This window comes from Cyprinodon variegatus, unplaced genomic scaffold (assembly GCF_000732505.1).
Source record: "Cyprinodon variegatus isolate N-32 unplaced genomic scaffold, C_variegatus-1.0 Scaffold77, whole genome shotgun sequence".
NCBI lineage: Eukaryota > Metazoa > Chordata > Actinopteri > Cyprinodontiformes > Cyprinodontidae > Cyprinodon > Cyprinodon variegatus.
Window position 1 is genome coordinate 503,970 of NW_015150530.1, and position 13,063 is coordinate 517,032.

Consider the following 13,063-nt stretch of genomic DNA (forward strand, 5'->3'; position numbering starts at 1 on the left):
CAGAATTCTGACTTTAATCTCAGAATTCTGAGAAAAAAGTCAGAATTCTGACTTTAATCTCAGAATTCTGAGAAAAAAGTCAGAATTCTGACTTTTTTTCCCATGTTAAACTGAAATAAAATTTAAAAATCAGTTTACTTTTTTTTTTTTTTTTCAGTGGCCCTAATACTCTTCCGTAAATACATCATGCCTGTAAGAGCTCAGAAATGAAATTGTCAGTGCACCTTTGAATTTCTTCTTTGGGAGTAAATATCGATCTATATAACTGTGGTAGTTTGTTAGATGATATTGCATCCTATCAATCACAAACTTGATAATTGAACTGAGGAAAATCGTATTGTGAAAAACTTTTTGATATAGGCTAACACCATATCAGCATCCTAACAAGTTGATATGACATCATGTTGTGATAAAGCTGGTGATTCACTCCCTTAGGGAAGAGCTGTCAACCCTGCGATTTCAGGGCAAACTCCTACACCCGACGCCGTCAGGTCGCCATCATGGCTGCCTGGTCTGTCAGCTGTGTAGAAATGTGTTGGTAGGTATGCAGTGGTGCCAAGCCGTGCTCCATTGTCTCAATGATTCTCTCCCCAACTCGTCTGCTGTGTTGCTTGGCCTTAAAGATGACTTTTCTTTACTAATTTTCTCTAAAAAACCTTTGATTCCTCCATAAAACATCTGGTTTTATGTCAGATGTAATAGGTGGGGACTCACTTTTGACGGAAACCAGCTGCACTTTGTTTTTATTTTAGGGTATTGGAGACTAAAAAAGGAATGCACACTTTTTCATTTCTAACATTTTATAGTGATGCAATGCTTTAAGACTGTTTCGTTAATTCTTAATAAAGTCTGTGACTTAAATGTGACCGAAATCTCCAATTTAAAGGTATATGAACGTTTTTAAAAGCACTGTTTGTCCAGGATTTAAAAATACACCATTTCACCCGCTAGTTTAAGGCCTTTCTGATTTAAAGTAGGTTTAAAAAACAAAGGTTAAAAAAATCCTTAACAGGGATGAAAACAATCCAAAATGAGACATGCTGTTATCCTTTTTCCTTCCCTGGAAATTAAGTGGAGTTGGTGCGTTGAGTGCAGGTCAAAATGTCCCCTGAGTCTAATTGTGCAGAACAATAGAAACCTTAGTCATGTGTTCTGTTTGCCCATGCAGACTCTGCTTCAGTGTGACTCAGTTTTATACGGTTGTGTAGCTGCGTTTCCCTGCATTCGTGTTAATGCACTTGATGCTCTGCCAAAGGAAGAAAACGTTTTTCCCCAACGGCTCTCATGTCTGCGTTGCCATGGTTGTTGTTGACTCTGTAAGAACAGGTGTGTGACTTGGGTGTGTTTGATTTGTGTGCCTTTAGCTGAGAGGGCTGTGGATCTTTGCTGTAACCACAAACAAATCCACAAAGATCATAAGACAATTTAATAAGAGCTTCTTTCTGACATATTTCAGCTGGTTTGTTTTGAGACGATTGTTGCGCTGTGATAGGAAATTGTTCAATGACTCCAATGTATACTCCTCTATGAAATTAGAGCATATATGTGTAAAGATGTTTTGATGAAGTCGATTTTCTGTATTAGAAAAACAATATTAAGTCTTGAATTCTTTATAAATAGCTTCAGTACAATTTATTCATTATTCCCTGGTTTACATTTTTGGCATTTAGCTGAAGTTTTGCTTATATATTTAGGGAAATATACTCAGTGACCTGAAACTTGGACAATACATAAAGTTTCATTAAAGTCATTTTCATTTAATAAAGAAAAAATTTCAGATTTGCATGTATAATGATTTTTTAAGACACCTGACATCTTAAAAAAAATTGTTTAATTTTGTTTTAATATATATTTCTCTCAATTGAAATGAAAAACTAAAAAGTGCGGCATATTAAAACATATTAAAAACACAAGATTTCATATAAGAACTGAGTATAGACTTATTCAGAACCCGGTATTATACATTAATACTTGAAAATAGCTTGAGATACATGTTTAAAATGTTGTTATTTTACAGTTTCAATAGATAGAAGTTTAATTTGCATTGCATGAAACTAGGACTGAAAAAATTAATCATGATTAATCGATTGTTGAAATATTCGTCAGCTAATTGGTTAATCTTTAACTGGAGTGTAGAAAGTTTAAAACGTGCCTTTAGCCACTTAGAGCAGTAATTATACCAAAATTGTAAAATACATTTTTACAATTTCAGCTGTTTGTCTAAGGAATGTTTGCCTTGATTTAGATGCAGGCTGTATAAGAGTTCAAACTTTATAGGCTTTGTATCCTAAATCATGAATGTTTGAAGAAGTATTGGCTTCTTTCCAAAGTACTAAAAGTTTTATTGTCTCTACATTTTTTAGCAACTTTGCAGGCCTGAAGTTCAGAAAAAGTTAACAAGACAAAACATGAAATATCCTGGAGTCAAACTTGCTTTAGTGAAATCAAACCAGTAGATTTAGAGACCAATCATATTTCTTCAACTTTTTCTTCTTTTACCGTGCGTGTGCAGCTGATAAATACCAAAAAATATATATTACCAACCTCATTTCCAAAATGTGGTATAGATGACCTCACCTTTGACCTCTGCTGACTATTAAGGATTGCATAAGGAAGTCTCAAAAGCCTACCCTTAAAGCTATTGTGGAGGATTTTCGCATTTTTTTTAAAGACCCACCCTCTCCACTTTAAAAAAAAGGCACATGCACAACCCTGTACCCACTCCCGAGAGGGAACACCTAATAAACGCATGCGAGAGCATGCATGAGGCCATTTCTCCTCGTGCACGCTCTGTTTAAAAGTTGCTGTTCTCGTAGCTCATGCAAACCTTAGGCTGATTTATACTCAGAAACCAGGTCGTCTGCATGTATGTCGCGAAGAATGCAAATGTGCCCCCGCCCCTTCTGCACACACTCTGGTGCACCTCTCCCAAGTTGTAGGTAACCGCAGACAGTTCCACAGTCAGGAGGCCTCTGATTGGTCAAATCTACATCCGCTCTACTTACTGGCTTGTTTTGTTTGTATTACCGCCATTGTGGAAAATGCCTCGTGAAGATGGATCAGCTAGAAGAGCGAGGTGCGTGAGAACGCTGGGACCCTTTTTCGACCTGGATCCGCACTTTTTTTCGGCGTCATGTCCCTCCGTTGTCGCGCAAACTTGTCCCTACTTCCTCACCGCCTCGGCACTGTCTAGACCCACAGCTAGTTCGTGATTGTCCCTAATAACATAGTGCAGACCACGCTTCAGTATTGGGTAGGGTTCAAAAAACTGCTGCGGGAGTATAACCAGCCGTTTACTGTGCCCGAACATCCGCTCTAACCACTAAATCCCTCAAACACTATATATAGAGTGTTGGTCACGTAACTCCTTCTCCACCACGCGGTACTTGCGCCATCCTTGTTATTAAACGCCACCGTCGGATAGTGAGAGCCTATGGCAACAGCGGGTCATAATCCTATAATGCTTTGCGAGGATAGCTCCCGTGCAAAGCATTCTGGGATATATCTGCCCCTTCTGAGGCCTTTCTTTTCTTCTCATACACTTCCAAGACACTTTCTCTTACGACCCTCTGCCATTTTCAAACAAACCGGGGTGAGAAAGGTGAGCTTCAATGACTGTCTGAGACCGTCGCTCATCACAGATATACGAGAGAGAAAGAGATAGCTAACGAAATGAGCAAGCAGAACGGCCTTAGTAAATATTTCACCAGAATGATTGACAATTGGGAGGAACACTTATTTAGATGATCCACTCGGAACCAGTGGGCTGGCCTGTATGTCAATTTCGGGGCGTGACAAAAATACAGGCATGAACCATATAAGGCAACATCTCCGAGTTGAGGCCAGTGCTTCTTTTGGATGCGCCCACTTTATGGTGGAAGTTTAGAATTGTGAGATTTGCGGAGACACGAGTTGTTGATGGGGTTTGAACTTCTCTGTACGTCCGTTTCACCCACTGAGCTATCGTTATTCATCTATCACAATGTAAACTTGGTTTTGCATTCTATGACCCCTTTAAGAGGGAACTCCCAAAAAGGCGTTTCTGCTAGTTGCTGGAGCTTTTTTTGAAGCCAAAGTTGAACAACATATCTCTCTGTATCTCCATATCACACACGTATGGCGTCTCATTGTTTGCCTTAAGCTCTATGGAGTGTTTATTAGATATCCAAGACACAAACAAGTGTTTCAAACAACCCGCAAAGCAGGGAAACTTAATGAGCTTTGAGTAACGCCATGTAGGACGTCACAAAGATGTGCAATCCATTTGATGGCCTGCATGCCTCAGACCCAAACACTAATATGGATTTCTTCAGTTCAGCTCACCATCAAACTGCATTGTCTTGTGCGTGTTTCTTAATTCCTCTAAACAGTTATTTTAGTAATGACCACGTCTGTGTGGGGAATACCTTCAGCAAGCCCCTGGTTGATGTGACTGCTGATTCAACGTTTCAGAATGGGGCTGTTTAAAGTTATTTTACACTCTATCGTAACCAGGGCTGGCACTGACGTGAGAAAATCCACATGAACAACACGGTTTATCGACTCAGGGTGGACATTAGTGAACGGAGGGCTTCTGGAGCTTTGGAGATTTCAGGGTGGAGCGCTGTACTCTGTCACTCTACAGTAATCAAGAGGAGAACTTCCTGTTGAGCCCCCACCCTCTTTCCATTGTATCCTTGTCACTCAACTTGTTCTCAGTCACAAACCATTTTGACTTTTAGTGGAGTCCGTGTTTGTTACATGGTGAGAAGATGGCTGTCGAGGTTTGCATACACTTATCCATAGTGTAAATCTGGTATTTGTTTTGGGGTTTTAACGAACCAGATGGGTTTTTTTTAAGGATAGTGATGGAATGACACTTTAGTTATTCTTCAATTCTTTCATTCAAAAAACAAGTTAATGGAGCCTATTTTTATTAGATTTATTCGACGTTTCAGTGGCAGAAGAGTGCAGCAGATGTGAAAATAGTACAGCGGAGTGATAAAGGAAACAAAAATGATAAAATGGAAAAGGATAAAAATGCCTGATTAGAAATAAGATTTTATATCATAATGATATAATAAAATAAGATTGTATTTATATTATGAATTTATTTTGGAGAGAACCCACGCATGCACAGGGAGAACATGCAAACTCCATGCAGAAAGACCCCGGGCCGGGAATAGAACTCAGAACCTTCTGTCTACAAGGCAGCAGTGCTTCCCACTTTTCCACTGTGCTGCCCACAATGTATATGAGGACTTTTAAATATGTATTAATATATTCACATCCAAATCTATATTAAATTTAAGGACAATATCACACATTTTATATAATCACCCTTTTCTTTTGTACTCTTTATCTTGTACAAATACAAATCATGTCTTTTTTGGCAACTATATTTTAAGCAGTGCTATTTGCCTGTTGAAGAAGTAGAATTGATTTTAATTTTTCCACTTTGGTGTCTTAAGTGCAGACCATGCGCTTTGAATTTAGTTGATCTTAGGGTTATTACTGGAGCTTCACATTATTAGGTGTTATCCACTCCAAGCCCAGTTTAGATGCTTGTCTGAGATAATTGATTTGTTAGAACACCTAGTTCTCTTCCTTTAAGAATTTCATCTGAGTTTATTTTGAGAATATATTTAGAGAAACTTCAACTTCTATATAACAACGCTGAAAAACTTTAACATGATGCTGCTATTACCGAGCTTAAAAGCACCACCTTGATTCCTCGAAACATACATACAAACATTTTTGTCATTTTGGTCAAACTGATCAAACTTGAAAGTGCTTTGATTGTCCATTTGGGCCAGTTTCATATCAGCATCTTTCTGGTGTCACAGGATTTTTTAGACATTATTACTTTTGCGGTCTGAACATCCAGAGAGGGTTCAATCTTGAACACGACTTAGAGTAAAGCTTAAGCTGCTGATGTCCCCCTGCTAAAAATAAAACAAATATTGAATGTATTAAAAGTTCTGAGAAGCTGGGTCTGTGCCTTCAAACAGGCTGATTTAAGTAAGTAATTCTAAATAACGTTTTGCAGGAATCTAGTTAATTGTTAGAGCTGTGGTTTCTCTACATCATGCTCTGGATAATTTACCCAAGTAGAAGTTTGGTGGATGTATATGATTGAGCTTCCATATATGTGTCAGGATATCTTAGTCAGCCAGGCTCTCAACTCTTTGTGATTTTTTCGTATGATCATACCAACCTCTAAGTAAAGGACAAATCAAATCATTATGGAACGGATAATGTGGAAAGATTACTGTCATCTAGTGGTGAAATAGGGGTATTTCACTCAAACCAAGACTAAACCCCAGGATAAGAGAGTTCTGACAGCTCCACTGGCTACAATGGGCAACATTTCAAAGAGCAAAGGCGAGGCACAGAGCTTCAGTAGTTCGAGGGAAGTTACTCATTCATGCTAGCATTGCCGCTGGTAAAACCCAACTTTTCAACGGCTCTGCTATACCTAGTGTTTCACTGCCTTAAACATGTATTGCAGCAACGGTAACTTCTCAAAGCCCCAACAACGCAGAGGTAACCATTTCAAACAAAGAAAAGTGAAGTCTCTACAAGCTGGCTTTTACTGTGAGAAAAAGCCAGCATTCACTGCCGCTTTGAAAGTTAATAAAAATACAGCTCTGTGCAAAGATGATTGGTGTGATAGGTATAAATTTGCGGCATCTTCTGTTATTTTTTCTATGGTAACAAGCAACACTGTCCAATTAAACAGAATGGAAAAGGTTAGCTTTACGCCGGCAATTCAGTTAACTTACTAGTCAAGGAGAAACCCTTTTAAAATCTTCATACTTCATCAGCTCAATCTGGAAAAAGCTTGCCTGAATTTCATCTTTGTTTTTTGTTGTCATTTAACTTCCTTTTTTTCACTTCCTTGGAGATGGTGAAACCATTTTGTACAGTCCTTGTTATCGAAATCTCTGTGTTTATACCTTGAAGCTTTGTCTCTCTGGTGCTTTTCCTGAATAGAGATCACTCGGGACAAACTCATTAAATAACACTTCATAATGTATATGAACTAAATAACCATGAGACCTGACAACAGATTTTGACAGAAATTGTAATTTTACTCAGATCAGAGGAGTGGCTTTGACTTACAGAAGGCAGCTGCTTACCAACCCAACCGGGCTCACCTCTCATGAAGTGGCCTCAAATCACAGTTAGAGAAGCATTTTATGCATCTCCAGTATGCCACATTATCACATCATTTCATCATACACATTTGCAGATAAGAAGACATCCATGGCTCCAGCCTATATTAAATATTACTCTTTGTTCTTAGATCAAGGACACCGCTCTCATTCCATTCCCAAATCTTTACCACATACATAATGAAGCTGACCTTTTATCCTGACAGAACAACTGGCCTAATCACATAAACTCACAACTGGGGGAAACATTAGTTCTGTCACACAACAGGCAGATAACATGAGGGTTTAATAGACGCACACAGTGGCTGCTCAGTGGCAGAGTTGGTAGCACTGCTGCCTTGCAGCAAGAAGGATCAGGGTTGGATTCCCGGCCCAGGGTCTTTCTTTCATGGAGTTTGCATGTTCTCCCGGGTACACATGACTGTTAATTGGCAGTAAAGGTAAATTGGCTTTCAAATTTTCTTGTAAAGGTTAATTGGCTTCTCTAAATTGTCTGAGTGTGTGTGTGAATGGTTGTTTGTCCTGTTTGTCTCTGTGTTGCCCTGCACCCTGACCTGTCCAGGTTGTACCCCGCCTCCCGCCAATAGACAGCTGGAGATATCGCGACCCCACTCGGGTTAAAGTGTGTCAGATAATGGATGGATAGACTCATACATCATCAATAACAGTCTAACAGTTTCAGTTGTTGGGTTAACATCTCCTAATGATCTTCGTCACTGCCAGCAGGGGCAGTATTCTGAACGTAAGTAGTTCTTATCCCTTGCTGGCATCTATACTTTGAAGATGGCAGACGGGTGACCAGCTTTATGTATAAACTGATATAAAGGAAATTGTCTCTGATTAATAGTGGAGGTAATGATACGCCAATAATCACACATTTAAATGCAGTCATTGATTTTAGAAAAGAGAAAATGCTGCACGATGTCCCTATAACCGACCAAAATTGGCATGACCTTAAGGCATTAAGGCAGACCATGAGCTCATGTATGTTTTTTTTTTTTTTTTTTTTCTTTTCAACATCCCTGCTCTGAATAGAGAACAATGACATCTCTGATTATGTTCAAAAAAACAATAATATCCCCCAAGATTGGAAATATTTATGTTTAAAAAGAAGTAGAAAAATAGATCTTTAGGTGCAGTTAAGTGGCTCCATTCAAAGAAGACAGAGATGTCTCTCTCTTTCTGTATACAAACTTCCACACACACAGAGACACATATATACACAAACTAGCAGCTGCAATCACCTAGTTTGGAGTTGAGGCTCCAATGAACATCTATTTGTAGAGTGGAGTCAGGAAGACTACTTCATAGAGACATGGCTCAGCTGGACAGACACACACAGGGCTTGCACACCATGACGTAGACTCCCACACTCATTAATAAATCCTTGGTTCTGCTGTAATAAAGCAGCAGCTGCTTCGCCATTTGATTGTCAAAGTTGTTTGTCTCACTAGAGATTATTTCCGGATCTGGCCTGGTGGCGTTTTAATTTTGCAAAGTCAGTTGTTGAATTTTGGAGCCAGTTTGAGTGCAACCACATTAGGAGCTATCCATCCCCCCCCCCAATAAACGAGGCAGAATTAGGGTTTGGAGGAATGTCCATACTAAGGCCATTGAGGGATTTTGAGGGATTAGAATATTTTATAATTGATCCAAATATTTTTACTGTTTAGGTTTAAGACTTGCATTCAAGTTAAACTTGTGTCCAAGGGTCAACCTCACTCCTTACAAGCTGGAAATAAATAGCTCCTAACTAAGCACATTAAGGGAATTCTTAGCATTGGTTTCCGTTATTAAAAAAGGTGAACATAAAGTTCAAATTTTCAGTATTTTTCTTAACCAAGCCTGTTGACTGAATTCGTCTCACATTGCTCAACCACTTTCAGCAGTTTTTGGTTTGTTGAAAACGGACGGATGAAGTCACAAATGTAGTTTTTGGTTTGCTCTATTTTCTTTTTTTGTCAGTTTGTGAATTATTGGCATTGTGTTTATTGTTTTGCATGACTTCTTCAAGAGAGCTAAAACGCCTAAAAGCCACAATAAAAATAGTTGAAGCCTTTCAAGGTGTAAATCATAGGAAGAAATAATTAAAAAGTTGAACTAGGACATGTGTTTGTGTACATCAATATGACACGGTGACCTCTGTCTCCACAGGCGTCAGGGTGGGCTCTTTATTTCAGTATCCTGTTCAAGAATAGATAGCGGGTTTGACAGGACGGGAGGCTGGGAGTGTAACTGAATAAGAGAGTAATAAGGGCAACAGAGGAAGGAGGGAGTGTTGAGTCCATCAGTGACGGAGTCGGTGTTTTTGAAAGAAAGAGAGAGCGAAGGAGGGAGGGAGGGAGAGATTTCCCAGCACAGTTTGATCTGCGTCTCTTTCTCCCTCCTGCTATGTGAGAAGCAGCTCCAACACTTAAAACAATCACAGAGGATTTTAACTGGAGCACAGGAAGAGCTGACAGCAGTCGCTCAGATCTCAGAGTCCCCGGGGTTGTCTCCTGGAATAAGTCGGCCGGAGATGAACGTGGAAATGAACGGTCGCGCCCTGCCACCTTCAATACCTGAGGATGGCGAAGCCCTGGACCACATCCACCACAGAGAGATGAACGGATACCACCAGAGGCTTCAGGCTGGGGACGGGGGAGAGGCTGAAGTCCCGGTGTCCAAGTCTCAGAGGCGGAAAAGCGACGTCAAAGTCTATAAAGAATTTTGTGACTTTTATGCTCGCTTGTAAGTAGTTTTCATATTTAGAACGTCAACAAATCTGATAGATAAAACTGTGTTTTAAAGCACATATTAAGAGTAATGAGAAGTATGTTGATGAGCGGGTTGAAGGACACACATCTACAGTAATACCTCTTAGATGGTATCATAGTAGAGGATTTCTGAGACAATTTTCTGTTTGTTTTGTGGTGATTGCTTCCCAGAAAAGTCCTATGGAATTTCAATAAATTGAACCTTTTTTCATATATTTGCTAGTTCTTGTAATGTTAAAGAAAAATGTTACAAAGGGGGGTTGGTGGTTGGGAATTTGGTGCTGTTTGCTGAAATGTTAGCATGTTAAGTTCGAACTGACTCCGATGTTACAGAATGTGAGGAATTCTTTCAGGCTTGAAGCCGGGCTTAACTGGACAGTTTGATTAACTCAAGCTGCTGTTTGTGCAGAGATATGAGTGAACGCTACAGGAGGGAACACACAGGGAGGGCTATTTTCGTGCCAAGGAGGTAGGGGGGGGGGGGGGGGGAGTTGTTATGCAAAATGGAATATGCCATCCGGCATGTAAAATATGTGAGCTTAAGAGATATTAGGGCTAAATATACACACATAGTGTATTTCTGACTGGTCTGTTTGTCATCTGCTGGAGAGCTGGACATTAGGTCATCTGCAGGTTTTAGATTAAATCGTTTTAAGGGGGAAAAAAAATGAAAAACTGGGTTGAGGTGGTTTGGCCATAGATGGTCTGGTAAAAAAAGCAACCACCACTCTATGGTAGGGTGGTAGGATTTGACCTCCAGTCATTCATCTATGGCAGCGGTCTCTAACTCCAGTCCTTGGGATCTACTTCCCTGTAACTTTCAGGAACATCCCTACTCCAACAAATTGAACCAAATGACTGATTATCTCCTCAGCATGCCATTTGATTCTGGTTGGCTGAATCAGGGATGCATCTATGAAGTGAAGGGCAGGAGATCTTGAGTTGTAATTCACCGATCTATGTAATAGTAGTTGGTTATTTAAGATTGTCTCTATCAGTTCCCCATATTTGCATAATACAAAGCATTAGTAAAGTTATTAAAATCAATGCCATGTCTATTGATGAGACCTTGGTAGGACAGTAGATTTTCTGAAGAGATTTTGTTGACCATATTCCTGTCTGACTTCAGAGATCCTATTGTTCATTATGCAATCTATTTTGTAAGGTCAACCACATCCTCCTGCAGCAAAGCACCCCCATGTTATGATCCTCCCACCCCGATGTGTCACAGTTAGGATGGAGGGCTAAAGCTTGCAGGCTTCCCACTTTGTTCTCCAAATGTACCAATGGTTATTGTAGCGAACACTTGAATGTTGGCTTTATCCAAATATCAGTCCAAGCAACAGGGCTCCTTACCCCTATTTCTAAGGCAGAGCCCAGCCGCCTGCAGGGGAAATGTCATTTCATCTGCTTATATCCAGGATCTCATTCTTTCGGGTCATGATCCAGATTTTAAAACCATAGGTGAGGATAGGAAAGTAGACCAGCCAGTAAATGGAGAGCTTTGCCTTTTCGCTCGGCTCTGTCTTTACCACAATAGCCTGGTGTATTGTCCGCATTATAGCAGCACCCACATCCATCCCTCTATCGACCTCCCGCTCTTTTCTCCCCTCACTCGTGAACAGGACCCCAAGATACTTAAACTTGAGGCAGGAACACTCCTCCGACCTGAAGGAGACAAGCCACCTAACCATAGCCTCAGACTTGGATGAGCTGATTCCCATCCTTTCCCCTTCACACTTGGCTGTGAACCCCCCAGTGCATGCTGTAGATCTTGGCATGTCCTGCTGGCTCATGAGCTACAGTTCATAAATATGTAAATGTGTAATAAATACTTCCAGAAATACACACACTTCTACGTTGTTGAGTGAAAGAAAGAAAGAAAGCAGTAAACTGCTTGAGTTGTAATTCACCGATCTATGTAATAGTAGTTGGTTATTTAAGATTGTAAACTGCTTTCTTTCTTTTGGTTTTAAATATTTCTAGTCCTTACCCATGTTAGCGTCTCAGTGGACTATGATGTTTGCAGATGACATTATGATCTGCAAGGAACAGGTAGGGGGAAAATCCAGAAAGGTGAAGAAAGAATGAAAGTTAGATGTAGCGAGAAAGAATAGGTGTGAGAATGAGAGGATCCAAAGTGGAGCAAACGGTAAATGTGGAAAATAGGTAAAGAAGTGTTTCCAAGCTGGCTGGAATGGTTAGAGAAATGAATCAGACGTTCTGTCTGATAAGAGAATATCTGCAAGGAAGAAAGGAAATGTGTACAAGCCTGGGGTGAGACCAGCAATGATGTACGGGTTAGGTAGCAGAGATGAGGATGTTGAGATAGATTGGAGATAAACATGAAGAGAAAAAGATGCTGAAGATCAGATGAAGACAAAGAAGAAGAAGGACACATAATAATAGTTAAATTTTATTGATCTCACATTGGAGAAATTTATCTCTGCATTTAACCCATCTCCTTGGGGTGCAGTGGGCTGCCATTGTGCAGTGCACGGGGAGCAATGTGGGGTTAAAGGTGTTGCACAGAGACCCAGATTGGCAGTCAGTTTGAGTGGGGCTTGAACTCAGACGCTCAGGATTCTAAGCTCTATGCCCTAACCCCTGGGCCGGCACTCCTTCCCTTAGGTTCATAGATGCATCCCTGTTCCAGCCAACCAGAATCAAATGACTGCCTCATTACCAGGCAGGGGGAGTCATGTCAGCGATGGAGTTTTTCTGCAGCCGACGGCTTACCCTCTAACGATGCATCTGAAGTAAAATAAAAACAGTTTGACCACAGTTTTTGAAAATTAAGTGCATCCAGCTGCTCTGATACAGATCCTTTAGAAATGCTTTAATAAGCACTTTGACCCAATGACCCTCAGGGACATCCTTATTTTTTACATATCTTTGTTGGTGGTGCTGATAAATGTAAAGATCGCATACTCTGCTTCTATAGAGCAGGAAAACAAACCTATGCTTGTGATTTTTTTTTAATCTAAGCTATATTCAGCTGAATGTTTAAATTTGAAATTACCAATGGATATTTTTTCTAGTCAGTGCAACTCTGTGTGAAGAAAAAGCAAACTTCCAGAGGTCCATGGTTTCTCCTAAAGCAGGTTTATTTGTTTTAAATAGTATGCATACATAAACCACAGTAATTAA

The 13,063-nt window shown here is 40.1% G+C and overlaps 1 protein-coding gene across 5 annotated transcripts in view; it reads left to right on the forward strand.

Annotated features, from left to right (window-relative positions):
* LOC107083575 (LIM and senescent cell antigen-like-containing domain protein 1) overlaps nucleotides 1-13,063 on the forward strand; it is a 52,098-nt gene that overhangs the window by 18,888 nt on the left and 20,147 nt on the right. Inside the window, exon 1 of one of the 5 annotated variants that reach the window (XM_015372913.1) lies at nucleotides 9,470-9,887. The exons of 2 other annotated variants lie outside the window; for them this stretch is intronic. In XM_015372913.1, coding sequence (XP_015228399.1) covers nucleotides 9,676-9,887 — 212 coding nt within the window. In that variant the 5' untranslated portion in view covers nucleotides 9,470-9,675. Of the gene's footprint in view, nucleotides 1-9,469; nucleotides 9,888-13,063 lie in introns of those variants that run through there. 2 more of the 5 variants (XM_015372912.1, XM_015372914.1) reach the window with 2 other exon arrangements.